This window comes from Phyllobates terribilis, unplaced genomic scaffold, assembly GCF_046119375.1.
Source record: "Phyllobates terribilis strain yellow unplaced genomic scaffold, ASM4611937v1 Scaffold_2__4_contigs__length_985480577, whole genome shotgun sequence".
Lineage (NCBI taxonomy): Eukaryota > Metazoa > Chordata > Amphibia > Anura > Dendrobatidae > Phyllobates > Phyllobates terribilis.
In genome coordinates this window covers 984255963-984270178 of record NW_027362762.1, presented here as the reverse complement: position 1 = coordinate 984270178, position 14216 = coordinate 984255963, and the positions used below count along the sequence as shown (strand labels likewise).

The window sequence follows — 14216 nt, the reverse complement described above, 5'->3', positions numbered from 1 at the left end:
TCATCCCTGTCCTGGCTGTGGCCTCTGCCCTCATCCCTGTCCTGGCTGTGGCCTCTGCCCTCATCCCTGTCCTGGCTGTGGCCTCTGACCTCATTCCTGGTCTGGCTGTGGCTTCTGACCTCATTCCTGGTCTGGCTGTGGCCTCTGACCTCATCCCTGTCCTGGCTGTGGCCTCTGACCTCATCCCTGTCCTGCCTGTGGCCCCTGACCTCATCCCTGTCCTGCCTGTGGCCCCTGACCTCATCCCTGTCCTGGCTGTGGCCCCTGACCTAATCCCTGTCCTGGCTGTGGCCTCTGACCTCATCCCTGTCCTGGCTGTGGCCTCTGACCTCATCCCTGTCCTGGCTGTGGCCTCTGACCTCATCCCTGTCCTGGCTGTGGCCTCTGACCTCATCCCTGGTCTGGCTGTGGCCTCTGACCTCATTCCTGGTCTGGCTGTGGCCTCTGACCTCATTCCTGGTCTGGCTGTGGCCTCTGACCTCATTCCTGGTCTGGCTGTGGCCTCTGACCTCATCCCTGTCCTGGCTGTGGCCTCTGACCTCATCCCTGTCCTGGCTGTGGCCTCTGCCCTCATCCCTGTCCTGGCTGTGGCCCCTGACTTCATCCCTGTCCTGGCTGTGGCCTCTGACCTCATCCCTGTCCTGGCTGTGGCCTCTGCCCTCATCCCTGTCCTGGCTGTGGCCTCTGCCCTCATCCCTGTCCTGGCTGTGGCCTCTGACCTCATCCCTGTCCTGGCTGTGGCCTCTGACCTCATCCCTGTCTTGGCTGTGGCCTCTGACCTCATCCCTGTCCTGGCTGTGGCCTCTGACCTCATTCCTGGTCTGGCTGTGGCTTCTGACCTCATTCCTGGTCTGGCTGTGGCCTCTGACCTCATCCCTGTCCTGGCTGTGGCCTCTGACCTCATCCCTGTCCTGCCTGTGGCCCCTGACCTCATCCCTGTCCTGGCTGTGGCCCCTGACCTCATCCCTGTCCTGGCTGTGGCCCCTGACCTCATCCCTGTCCTGGCTGTGGCCTCTGACCTCATCCCTGTCCTGGCTGTGGCCTCTGACCTCATCCCTGTCCTGGCTGTGGCCTCTGACCTCATCCCTAGTCTGGCTGTGGCCTCTGACCTCATTCCTGGTCTGGCTGTGGCCTCTGACCTCATTCCTGCTCTGGCTGTGGCCTCTGACCTCATTCCTGGTCTGGCTGTGGCCTCTGACCTCATCCCTGTCCTGGCTGTGGCCTCTGACCTCATCCCTGTCCTGGCTGTGGCCTCTGCCCTCATCCCTGTCCTGGCTGTGGCCCCTGACTTCATCCCTGTCCTGGCTGTGGCCTCTGACCTCATCCCTGTCCTGGCTGTGGCCTCTGCCCTCATCCCTGTCCTGGCTGTGGCCTCTGACCTCATCCCTGTCCTGGCTGTGGCCTCTGACCTCATCCCTGTCCTGGCTGTGGCCTCTGACCTCATCCCTGTCCTGGCTGTGGCCTCTGACCTCATCCCTGTCTTGGCTGTGGCCTCTGACCTCATCCCTGTCCTGGCTGTGGCCTCTGACCTCATCCCTGTCCTGGCTGTGGCCTCTGACCTCATCCCTGTCCTGGCTGTGGCCTCTGACCTCATCCCTGTCCTGGCTGTGGCCTCTGACCTCATCCCTGTCTTGGCTGTGGCCCCTGACCTCATCCCTGTCCTGGCTGTGGCCCCTGACCTCATCCCTGTCCTGGCTGTGGCCTCTGACCTCATCCCTGTCTTGGCTGTGGCCCCTGACCTCATCCCTGTCCTGGCTGTGGCCTCTGACCTCATCCCTGTCTTGGCTGTGGCCTCTGACCTCATCCCTGTCCTGGCTGTGGCCTCTGACCTCATCCCTGTCCTGGCTGTGGCACTTGATCAGAAGCAGTGTGTATCTTACTTTACAGCTGAAGAAAGGTCTGGTGAAGTTGTGTGACCTATCGAATGAGGCCCGCCCGGCGGAGGTGGCAGAGCGCTGGGCAGACCTTCTGATGGATGAATACTTCCTGCAGGTGGGTGCAGCATAGATGGCACAAAGGGCAGATAACGACAGGCCAGAACAGCTCCCATAATGCACCACAGCAGACATGAAGTCCATGTGTACAATCGCCCACTAGCACATAAGCTGGAGCTGCCCTAGCGTTGCGCACATGGATGGAAGATGCCTGACCCGTGGCCAGACGCCTGACCTCCTGCCTCACATCACCGAGGGATCCTTACTGATTGTACACATCTTGGCCACAGATGCCCTCACGATTCGTGTTCAGCGAATTTGTTCGGCATTTCATATTCAGGTTGATATTCGGGGTTCCGGCTTGTTCGCGCCAAAAAAATCGGCTCCGCGCATGAACATCCCTGATTTGCCAAGCAGATAAGATCTTTTACTTATATTCTCCCCAGAGTGACCGTGAGAAGGACGAGGGTCTCCCTGTCACCTTGTACATGGATCGAGACACTGTGACCAAAGAGGGGTCCCAACGATCATTCATCACCTTCCTGATCATCCCCCTTTGTGAGGCCCTGTGCCAGGTCAGTGGGGGCAGAATGGGGGTCATGCTGGGACACGAACTTCCACTCATTCCAGTCCTCATGGTCCATTCTCTTCCAGATCTTTCCTCAGATGAAGGTCGGGATGTTACAACCCCTGATGGAGGCTAAACTGCGATACGAGAGGCAAATTACTGAGGCAAGTGGGCAGGCCGGAGCATGGTAGCGGCCATTCAGAGGAACCTTGTACACTCACGATTGCCTCTGAGCAGTGTTAGCGCGGCCTCAACCAGGGAGGGCTTCTCTACGGCGCGGCCTTATCCAGGGAGGGCTTCTCTACGGCGCGGCCTCATCCAGAGAGGGCTTCCCTACGGCGCGGCCTCATCCAGAGAGGGCTTCCCTACGGCGCGGCCTCATCCAGGGAGGGCTTCTCTACGGCGCGGCCTCATCCAGGGAGGGCTTCTCTACGGCGCGGCCTCATCCAGGGAGGGCTTCCCTGCGGCGCGGCCTCATCCAGGGAGGGCTTCCCTGCGGCACGGCATCATCCAGGGAGGGCTTCTCTACGGCACGGCATCATCCAGGGAGGGCTTCTCTACGGCACGGCCTCATCCAGGGAGGGCTTCTCTACAGCACAGCAGCACAATGCTCTACCACAGGAACCAATGGGCATACTGGAATTCAATATCCGAGCTGTGCATATGACGCGCCCCCTGGGCCAGTGCTGTTTGGGGATTACTCGGAGCCGGATCAGATGGGGGTTGTAGTCTCCGAGTGGCGGTGACCCGGTCCGTGCCCAGGGTGTCAAACTCAGTGTGTGGCAGTCTTTACAGATGTTGTTAAAGGTCCTTAATGTCGACTACGCCACCCGTTGATTTGCGGTCACAAGGCCGCCACTGCAGAAGGGTCCGCTGAGGCTGGTGGTGTGTGTGCAGCTCTGGTAGTATAACCCCCAACGGGAGGGGTATAGCCTCAGGGGGTCAGATGTAGAGGATGGTGGTTGTGAAGGTGCAGGATGAATCAGCAAGAAGACTCAGAGTCGGGCTGTGCAGTTCAGGGGTTTTTACTTACGGGTGTTCTTATGGTCACTCTGGCCTGAAGCGACCACCCGAGCCGTGCTGCGTCCACCAGGTCCTGGACTCGGCTAACCCCCAGGCAGTTCTGGAGCGTGGTCCTGAGGTCCTGTCTGACTTTCCCTCTCTTCTGGCCGTTCTCACCAGGGATCCACCTATGTCCGGCTCCCTCGGGTCTCTTGGTGGGTACACCTCCTCTGGGTTCCCTGACCCTATACTTGGTCTGCCTTCCTGGTGGATTTGGTGAGGGTCGTGGCAGATCCTGCCCACGACCTCCGGTCTCTGGCTAAGGTGTTTTTCTCTCTGCCAGCTTGGGATCCGGTACCCTAGGTGCCAACTCTTCACCCTCTGATCTAATTTTGGGTTCTTGGAGTTCCCTCTTGTTTTCTCTGGGTCCTTGAGACTCCTCTCTCTCTCTTGGCCTTGGAGATGGGCCCAGCCGGAACCACAACTCCCTGTCAGCCCTTCTGGCTGAGCTTCTCTGCTCTGCTCCTCTGACTAAACTCTGACAGACTGACCCTGATCTAAGATGGTGCCCACCTTATATACTCCCTCTATGTGTGAGCTCAGGTGACCAGCACCCAATGAGCTCCTAGCTTTACCCAGGCTGCTCCCCCTATCTGCCCCTACACTACTGGGATGTTCCACCCCCCTCCCACTCCAGCCAGGAACAGACACTGTCGTACCTGCACATTTCTCTAGTGGGAGTACCATCGGTCTGTTCCCCGGAAATGGGATGTGTGTAGTGCATGCAGCTAACTGAGCTCAGTTCCACACTCCATCCTTACCCGGGAGTGGAATACCACACCTCTGGCTGAGGTGCAATACCCCTGTAGCAGCCGAATCCTCAGGGTGCTACATTCCCCCCTGGTAAATCACAGTACGTCCTCGGGCTGTAAAAGAATAAAAACATCCACAAACATACAATTTTTTTTTCATAAAACATAAACATATAAAACAATATATATACTATCAGCATAAAACTTTTTCATATAAACATTTTTCATAAATAACACTCTTGTTCCTCCGGCCACGGTGCAAGTTGTGACCGGGTAAAGTGCGACAGTCTCTTCAAGAAAAACAACAGTTTCCTATAAAACCGGTAGGGGGCGCCTTAAAAAGCGCAACTATATACAAGGGGAAATATGGCCGCTCTCAGTTCTCGGCCAGGTATTAGGAAAGGAATGACCGCTCTCAGTCCTCGGTCAGTGGGAATAGGGACACACGGGTTTCAGTTAAATTTGCTGGTCCCAACGGGGACTATATTTTAACTAGCAGCAGTAACAGTTCTTATACCCTGACGGGTAACTATGTACAGTCTCTTTACCGTACTTTAATGACGGCGTACTCCTGCTCCTCCTTCAGACCCGTCCGGGTCCTCTTGCTCCTCTTCACACCGTAGCTCCTCCTCCGTCAGCCGGTGTACATGGAGGGCGTAGGGTCCTTTGGCACACTTGTGCTGGGTGAACGTGACCTCGTCCCCTACATATAGGTCACGACCTCTGTGTCCCTCCGGCAGATGGGACTCCACGTCTCTGCGGGTGACAAAGACGTCGCCGGGGGTGTGATGATCCCTGATGAAACCCCAACCGTGCTGCAGCTGGAATTTAATTACAGTCCCGGTGGCACGGGGACCGTGGGCTGCACGGGGGTTCCTCCTGGTCCGGCTCTTCTGCTCTGCACTCTGTTCCTGCAGCCGCTGCTCTCGGACCCGCCTCTCTCTTCGCTCCCGGTCGAAGACCTCTAACTGCTGCCGGCAGCACTCCGCACGCTCAGCTGCGGCTGCCCGAGTCTCTTGGGTGAATCCCATGAGGTCTCCTCCGGTGGGGTCCCACGCAAACTGCGCTTCCTCCAACGAGAGTGGGGTGATCTTAACGGGCTTCGGAACCGGAATCAGGGGCTCATCTAGGGGTCTTTCTTTCCGGAGTCGGGGATGGTGGAACTCCGGTGGCCACACAAAGGGCTGCCCATCCGGGCACGTGTGCTGGGCAAACAAGTCTTCACCCAGGTGCGGCACGGTGGACGTTGAGGGCGCGGTGGTGGTAGCGGCGCCCGGGTTCACTAGGCCTTGCGACCAGGCTTGGGGCACCCTGAAGGTAAAGGGCACCGTGAAGACGGCGGCGCCCGGGGTAACTTGGCCCAGCGACCACGCCGGTGGCTCAGTGGAGGTAGAGGGCGCTGTTGGAACTGCGGCGCCCGGGGGTACTGGACCTTGCGACCAGGCCGGTGGTGTTTCCTGCTTTGCCGCGCTCAGGGTTGAGGCGCGTGACGTCACAGGGGTCGCGGCCGCGGCTTCTGCTTGAGGCCTTGTCTGGAGCGGTGACGATGCAGCGACGGGCACGGCAGGGGGAATTTCGGGCTCTGCGACGGGGAGCTGGGGCAGGCTCACGGCTTCTCGGCTCGGGGTAATGACGTCCCCTTTACCTGCCTCCATCTGTTCAGCTCCCTTCTCGGCGCCGTCTCCGGCCTTCACTCCTCCTGCACCATCCTCAGAGGCGGTCTGTCTCCTCGTCTCGGGTGGCGTGCTTCGCTGGCGGGTTCTTGCCTGCAGGGCCATCTCTCGGCTCCACTCCGTCAGCGTCTTTCGCTGCACCTGGGCCATCCTCCGTGCGAGGCGCTCCAGCTCGGTCTGCGCACACTCCCGGTCTCGGGGGAGCTGTGCCAGGATCTCCACTAAGCCTAGTGGGGTTGTTGCTTGCAGCAGGCTCCTGACCACAGGGTCAGTGCTGCCTGACTCTCCTTCCATCTCCGGGTACGACTTCTCCGGAGTCCTCTCCAGACTTCTTGGCTCCGGGTGCGCTCTCTCCAGACTTCTCCAGGCTGCACCCATCTTCGCTCTCTTGTTCTGTCTCCGCCCACATTGAAGGTGGTCCCGGGGCAACTTTGTGATTGTCAGTTCCAGGGGCAGTTCTCTCACGCTGATGGACATCTCTAGCATCACAGTCTCCGTTGGTGGGGGCGGTTTCCGCTTTTGGCGCCATTCCTTGACCTGGCCCACGATGGGAGGTGACCTCTTGCCACCCTCTGGCACGCCCATAATGGCGTCCGCTCTTCCAAGGCGGGAAATCTTCTGGAAATGGCGGGAATCGCCTCCCAGTGGCGGGAAACTCCGTGGATGGCGGGAAAAAGCTGCAGATGGCGGGCAACCGGCGGGAAACGATCCGTGATGGCGTCCCATGGCGGGGACCCTCTGGAACCGGCGGGAGACTTCTTTTTGAGGTAAATGTGGACTTTCTTCAGGCACGCAGTACCCGGTTGTTGCGGGCACGTAATCCTGCCGACTACGCCAAAGTTGACGCGCCCCCTGGGCCAGTGCTGTTTGGGGATTACCCGGAGCCGGATCAGATGGGGGTTGTAGTCTCCGAGTGGCGGTGACCCGGTCCGTGCCCAGGGTGTCAAACTCAGTGTGTGGCAGTCTTTACAGATGTTGTTAAAGGTCCTTAATGTCGACTACGCCACCCGTTGATTTGCGGTCACAAGGCCGCCACTGCAGAAGGGTCCGCTGAGGCTGGTGGTGTGTGTGCAGCTCTGGTAGTATAACCCCCAACGGGAGGGGTATAGCCTCAGGGGGTCAGATGTAGAGGATGGTGGTTGTGAAGGTGCAGGATGAATCAGCAAGAAGACTCAAAGTCGGGCTGTGCAGTTCAGGGGTTTTTACTTACGGGTGTTCTTATGGTCACTCTGGCCTGAAGCGACCACCCGAGCCGTGCTGCGTCCACCAGGTCCTGGACTCGGCTAACCCCCAGGCAGTTCTGGAGCGTGGTCCTGAGCTCCTGTCTGACTTTCTCTCTCTTCTGGCCGTTCTCACCAGGGATCCACCTATGTCCGGCTCCCTCGGGTCTCTTGGTGGGTACACCTCCTCTGGGTTCCCTGACCCTATACTTGGTCTGCCTTCCTGGTGGATTTGGTGAGGGTCGTGGCAGATCCTGCCCACGACCTCCGGTCTCTGGCTAAGGTGTGTTTTTCTCTCTGCCAGCTTGGGATCCGGTACCCTAGGTGCCAACTCTTCACCCTCTGATCTAATTTTGGGTTCTTGGAGTTCCCTCTTGTTTTCTCTGGGTCCTTCAGACTCCTCTCTCTCTCTTGGCCTTGGAGATGGGCCCAGCCGGAACCACAACTCCCTGTCAGCCCTTCTGGCTGAGCTTCTCTGCTCTGCTCCTCTGACTAAACTCTGACAGACTGACCCTGATCTAAGATGGTGCCCACCTTATATACTCCCTCTATGTGTGAGCTCAGGTGACCAGCACCCAATGAGCTCCTAGCTTTACCCAGGCTGCTCCCCCTATCTGCCCCTACACTACTGGGATGTTCCACCCCCCTCCCACTCCAGCCAGGAACAGACACTGTCGTACCTGCACATTTCTCTAGTGGGAGTACCATCGGTCTGTTCCCCGGAAATGGGATGTGTGTAGTGCATGCAGCTAACTGAGCTCAGTTCCACACTCCATCCTTACCCGGGAGTGGAATACCACACCTCTGGCTGAGGTGCAATACCCCTGTAGCAGCCGAATCCTCAGGGTGCTACACATACATGCTAATGATGTATAGGACAAGGATCTACCGCGAGGAGCAAGGGTCTGCTGAGTGTTAGTTAATATGGTACTTGGGTCATGTCTGGTCACAAACACTCCATCATCATCTTCCTTATATTTCAGGAAGCGAATAAGTCCCTCTAATGCCCCCGCACAAGGGTCTCCTGCGGCGCTGGATCAGACTTCAGGAGAAGGAACGGGTGATTTTACAGCTTCAGGCTGTAGTCTCCTGAACGCCCAGTCCTCTGATCATCTCCCAGCCGTCAGCATGGAGGTGACAGCGCTGGTGGAGCAGTGATCACAAAGCTCTGGGAAGAGCAGAATAAACGAGGCTGCAGAACGATAGATTATACTTTATATAAACCAATAAATGAATCATCTTCAGAATAAATTTGAGGTGTCGAGATCTGCACATGGGCCCCTGAGCAAAGCTCAAAACTCCGCCAAGCAGTGGTCGCCATCACTTGGAGAGCATGGTCTTCATCACTGACGATCGAGAATCCCAAACATGGCCACACAGTGAGAGACGCCATTTCCCATCCCCCCAGTATGGACAGTGGATGTTCACTGTATTATATAGCAGCATGAACCCCCCTAAAGCCAAAGACAGGGGACTGAAGATCTGTGGTCAGGTGGCACCAATGGCGGATGAAGGTACACCATGAAGCAATAATTGAAGCCAGAGGAGCAGAGCAACAACAAACAGGATGTAAAGGGGTTGATAAAGCAGTGACGCCATTAGGTCACATCAGAAGAAAACAGAGGGTCCCTGTCAGGACATATCAGGGGTGATGGAAGAGGGGGCTTACCATCAGGACATATCATTGGTAAGGGTAACAGAAGGGTGCCATCAGGACACATCACAGATGATGGAAGCAGAGGGCCGACATCAGGACATATCATCAGGGGTGATAAAGCAGAGGGGCACCATCAAAACATAAGGGTGAAAAAGCAGAGGGGTGCCATCAGGGCACATTGGGAATTAGGGGAGCAGAGGGTCAGCGCCTCAACACATTGGAGGTGAAGGGAGTATAGGAGCCCCATCAAGACACATCGAGGGTGAGGGGAAGATTGGCCTGACTGCGACCCTCATTGCGGGTAAAGGGAGTAGACGGTCCCAATCAATAAATAATAGGGGTGAGGGGAGGAGGGGCACAGTCAGGACACATCAGGGGTAATGGAGCATAGGGTCACTGTAAGGCAGGAGTACACATCTCCAGTCCTCAAGCCACCTACAGGGCATGTTTTCAGGATTTCCTTATTTTTGGGCATAAAAGTATTTCCACAGGATTTCCTTAGTATTGCACAGGTGATAATTTAATCACACGCACAGCTGATGATTCCAACACCAATGACAAGTAAATCCTGAGAACATGCCCTGGTGGTGGCCCTTGGGGGCTGGAGTTATGCATCTCTGCTGTAAGAACACAATGGAGGTGAGGGGAGCAGAAGGGTGCCGTCAGAACACCATGGAGGTGAGGGGAGCAGAAGGGTGCCATCAGAACATATGGGGGTGATGGGAGCAGAAGGGTGCCATCAGAACATATGGGGGTGATGGGAGCAGAAGGGTGCCGTCAGAACATATGGGGGTGATGGGAGCAGAAGGGTGCCGTCAGAACATATGGGAGTAAGGGGAGCAGAAGGGTGCCGTCAGAACACCATGGAGGTGAGGGGAGCAGAAGGGTGCCATCAGAACATATGGGGGTGAGGGGAGCAGAAGGGTGCCATCAGAACATATGGGGGTGAGGGGAGCAGAAGGGTGCCGTCAGAACATATGGGAGTAAGGGGAGCAGAAGGGTGCCGTCAGAACACCATGGAGGTGAGGGGAGCAGAAGGGTGCCATCAGAACATATGGGGGTGATGGGAGCAGAAGGGTGCCGTCAGAACATATGGGAGTAAGGGGAGCAGAAGGGTGCCGTCAGAACACCATGGAGGTGAGGGGAGCAGAAGGGTGCCGTCAGAACATATGGGAGTAAGGGGAGCAGAAGGGTGCCGTCAGAACATATGGGAGTAAGGGGAGCAGAAGGGTGCCGTCAGAACATATGGGGGTGATGGGACTGGAGGGTGCCGTCAGAACATATGGGGGTGAGGGGACTGGAGGGCGCCGTCAGAACATATGGGGGTGAGGGGAGCAGAAGGGTGCCGTCAGAACATAAGGGGGTGAGGGGAGCAGAAGGGTGCCGTCAGAACATATGGGGGTGAGGGGAGCAGAAGGGTGCTGTCAAAACATATGGGAGTGAGGGGACTGGAGGGTGCCGTCAAAACATATGGGGGTGAGGGGAGCAGAAGGGTGCCGTCAGAACATATGGGGGTAAGGGGAGTAGAGGGTCAACATCAGAACACATCAAGGGTGACGGGAGCAAAGGGTCAACGTCAGAACACAACAGGGGTCAGGGGAGAAGACGGTCAAGGCCAGGACACAAGGGGGTGAATAAGCAGTGGAGCACCGTTAGGACATATCAGGGGTTAGAGGAGCCGAGGGTCAGTGTCTGAACACATCAGGGATGAGGGGAGCAGAGGGGCACAGTCAGGAAACATCCCGGGTGAGGGCAATATAGGGTCCCTGTCAGGACACATTGCTGGTAAGAGGAGCAGAGGATCCCCGTCAAGACAAAATGCGGGAGAGGGGACAGAGGGTTGCCATTAGGACACATACCGGGTGGGGGGACCAGGGGGCCAACGTTAGAACACAGTAAGGGTGAAGGGAGCAGAGGGGCTCAGCGAGCACACATCAGGGGTGAAGGGAGCAGAGGGGAGCAGCGAGCACACATCAGGGGTGAAGGGAGCAGAGGGGAGCAGCGAGCACACATCAGGGGTGAAGGGAGCAGAGGGGCGCAGCGAGCACACATCAGGGGTGAAGGGAGCAGAGGGGCACAGCGAGCACACATCAGGGGTGAAGGGAGCAGAGGGGCGCAGCGAGCACACATCAGGGGTGAAGGGAGCAGAGGGGCGCAGCGAGCACACATCAGGGGTGAAGGGAGCAGAGGGGCGCAGCGAGCACACATCAGGGGTGAAGGGAGCAGAGGGGCGCAGCGAGCACACATCAGGGGTGAAGGGAGCAGAGGGGCGCAGCGAGCACACATCAGGGGTGAAGGGAGCAGAGGGGAGCAGCGAGCACACATCAGGGGTGAAGGGAGCAGAGGGGAGCAGCGAGCACACATCAGGGGTGAAGGGAGCAGAGGGGCGCAGCGAGCACACATCAGGGGTGAAGGGAGCAGAGGGGCGCAGCGAGCACACATCAGGGGTGAAGGGAGCAGAGGGGCGCAGCGAGCACACATCAGGGGTGAAGGGAGCAGAGGGGCGCAGCGAGCACACATCAGGGGTGAAGGGAGCAGAGGGGCGCAGCGAGCACACATCAGGGGTGAAGGGAGCAGAGGGGCGCAGCGAGCACACATCAGGGGTGAAGGGAGTAGAGAAGCGCAGCGAGCACACATCAGGGGTGAAGGGAGCAGAGGGGCGCAGCGAGCACACATCAGGGGTGAAGGGAGCAGAGGGGCGCAGCGAGCACACATCAGGGGTGAAGGGAGCAGAGGGGCGCAGTGAACACATCAGGGGTGAAGGGAGCAGAGGGGCGCAGTGAACACATCAGGGATGAAGGGAGCAGAGGGGCACAGTGAACACATCAGGGGTGAAGGGAGCAGAGGGGCGCAGTGAGCACACATCAGGGGTGAAGGGAGCAGAGGGGCGCAGGGAGCACACATCAGGGGTGAAGGGAGCAGAGGGGCGCAGTGAGCACACATCAGGGGTGAAGGGAGCAGAAGGGCGCAGTGAGCACACATCAGGGGTGAAGGGAGCAGAGGGGCGCAGGGAGCACACATCAGGGGTGAAGGGAGCAGAGGGGCGCAGGGAGCACACATCAGGGGTGAAGGGAGCAGAGGGGCGCAGTGAGCACACATCAGTGGTGAAGGGAGCAGAGGGGCGCAGCGAGCACACATCAGGGGTGAAGGGAGCAGAGGGGCGCAGCGAGCACACATCAGTGGTGAAGGGAGCAGAGGGGCGCAGCGAGCACACATCAGGGGTGAAGGGAGCAGAGGGGCGCAGTGAGCACACATCAGGGGTGAAGGGAGCAGAGGGGTGCAGTGAGCACACATCAGTGGTGAAGGGAGCAGAGGGGCGCAGCGAGCACACATCAGTGGTGAAGGGAGCAGAGGGGTGCAGTGAGCACACATCAGTGGTGAAGGGAGCAGAGGGGCGCAGCGAGCACACATCAGGGGTGAAGGGAGCAGAGGGGCGCAGTGAGCACACATCAGGGGTGAAGGGAGCAGAGGGGCGCAGTGAGCACACATCAGGGGTGAAGGGAGCAGAGCGGCGCCATTGGGACACATCAGGGGTGATGGGAGAAGAGCGGCGCCATTGGGACACATCGTAAGTCTTCAAGCCTTGTGAATCTTTGCAGCAGATCCTTCTTGACCAGTGGAGAGTTTCCTTTTCTCGGTTTGGATTCGCGCTTCCTTCTTCTGCAGGTATGAGGCCATATTGTCAAAGACTGCTTTATACAAAGCGCTGAAGCGGTTCTCCAGAGTCACCGATCCTGAGGGGGAAACTCCGCATTCAGTGCATGTCCTGCTCCTCGCTCCGGAGACGAGGAGGGTCAGGCCAAAGAACCTTCCCACATGGTGACAACCAGTGTAGTAGAGGAACCTGTCACCACGATTGGCCCCGGCCTGTTAATTGTCCTCCACACTTTCACTATTGCCAGCTGTTGCTCCGATTGAAAAGACACGGTTTTAACCCCTTCACGACGTGGAGACGGTTTTAACCCCTTCACGACGTGGAGACGGTTTTAACCCCTTCACGACGTGGAGACGGTTTTAACCCCTTCACGACGTGGAGACGGTTTTAACCCCTTCACGACGTGGAGACGGTTTTAACCCCTTCACGACGTGGAGACGGTTTTAACCCCTTCACGACGTGGACAATTTCCGCTTTAGTTTTTTCCTCCCAATTACATAACTTTTGGATTTTTCTATCCACTTAGACATACGAGGACTTGGTTTTTGCGGGACGCGTTGTACTTTAGGATGAAACCTTTCCTTTTACCACATAGTGTACTGGAAAACAAGACTAAAAATGCCAAGTGGAGAGAAATTGTGCAAAAAAAATAAAATTCTGAAGTTCTTTTTTGAGCATTGTTTTTACGGTGTACACTGTGTGGTAAAAATGAGCCCGAAATATGATTCTTCTCATTAGTACTATTACTACGATACCAAGCATGCCCATTTTATTTTTATTTTACTGGTAAAAATTAAAAAAAATCAGAAGTTGGCAAAAAAACACCAACTTTTTATTGATACCACATGTGTATTTTTTATTATCTTTACTTTTAAAGGGGGAAAAGGTGGTTGATTTAAACTTCTGTTTTTATGATTTTTTCATATTTTTTAAAATATTCTTTTTTTACTTTCCATTGTACTTGTTAGTCCCCTTAGAGGACTTGAAGCTTTGATCGTCTGATCGATTGTGTTGTATACAGCCATGCCACAGTATTGCTGTATATAGAGCGGGAAAGTCTTAGTTACTTAGTGGTAACGGGAGTTTTCGGAACCCATGACAGCACCACTAGAGAGGGGATCCGCCCACCAAGGACAGGAAACCTACAGGCTTAAAAGGGCAGCACCTCTCTTCCGCCTCAGGTGGTTTACAGAGCATGAGAGGATCGCCAAGGTTAGTACGACAACAATCATTTAAATTTACAAAACCATGACCCCCCCTTTTTTCATATATACACACACACATCTCAGACACCTATAGAGTGAGTCTCTAACAACCTAAAGGGAGTGCTTCTACAAGCGTGAAGGGAGGGAATATAAGGGTGCTGTCATTGGTTCCAAAACATCCAGTTACCGATAAGTAACAGACTTTATTCGTTCACCCATAACAGATGCGTGACAACCCGGCGAACGCCAGTCAACTGACGCGTGACAACCCGACGAACGCCAGTCAACTGACACGTGACAACCCGACGAACGCCAGTCAACTGACGCGTGACAACCCGACGAACGCCAGTCAACTGACGCGTGACAACCCGACGAACGCCAGTCAACTGACACGTGACAACCCGACGTATGCCACTACACTATGCCATACAGGAAACAGTAGATCAGTTCCAAAAAGGGGGTACTTGTTGGGCATTTCCACGGTTTAGGC

The 14216-nt window shown here is 56.6% G+C and overlaps 3 protein-coding genes across 3 annotated transcripts in view; 2 read left to right on the top strand and 1 right to left on the bottom strand.

Moving 5' to 3' along the window:
• PDE9A (phosphodiesterase 9A) overlaps positions 1-8367 on the top strand; it is an 81279-nt gene extending 72912 nt beyond the window's left edge. Inside the window, exons 9-12 of the mRNA XM_073669376.1 lie at positions 1888-1992; positions 2381-2509; positions 2589-2689; positions 8193-8367. Coding sequence (XP_073525477.1) covers positions 1888-1992; positions 2381-2509; positions 2589-2689; positions 8193-8367 — 510 coding nt within the window. The remainder of the gene's footprint in view (positions 1-1887; positions 1993-2380; positions 2510-2588; positions 2690-8192) is intronic.
• A 40-nt stretch (positions 8368-8407) lies between these two features.
• Positions 8408-14216, bottom strand: part of WDR4 (WDR4 tRNA N7-guanosine methyltransferase non-catalytic subunit) — a 30240-nt gene continuing 24431 nt past the window's right edge. The window contains exon 12 of the mRNA XM_073668830.1: positions 8408-12600. Coding sequence (XP_073524931.1) covers positions 12443-12600 — 158 coding nt within the window. The 3' untranslated portion in view covers positions 8408-12442. The remainder of the gene's footprint in view (positions 12601-14216) is intronic.
• Positions 8654-12596, top strand: LOC141248518 (uncharacterized). The gene is made up of 2 exons (XM_073669373.1): positions 8654-8723; positions 10657-12596. Exons 1-2 carry the CDS (start codon positions 8654-8656, stop codon positions 11610-11612), a joined length of 1026 nt encoding a protein of 341 aa, XP_073525474.1. The 3' UTR covers positions 11613-12596.

Excerpts from the sequence above, each read along its gene's own strand:
- LOC141248518 (XM_073669373.1), top strand. The coding sequence starts at position 8,654 with ATGAACCCCCCTAAAGCCAAAGACAGGGGACTGAAGATCTGTGGTCAG. Across the intron at positions 8,724-10,656 it reads GGCACCAATGGCGGATGAAG|AGGAGCAGAGGATCCCCGTC; the intron begins GTACACCATGAA and ends ATTGCTGGTAAG.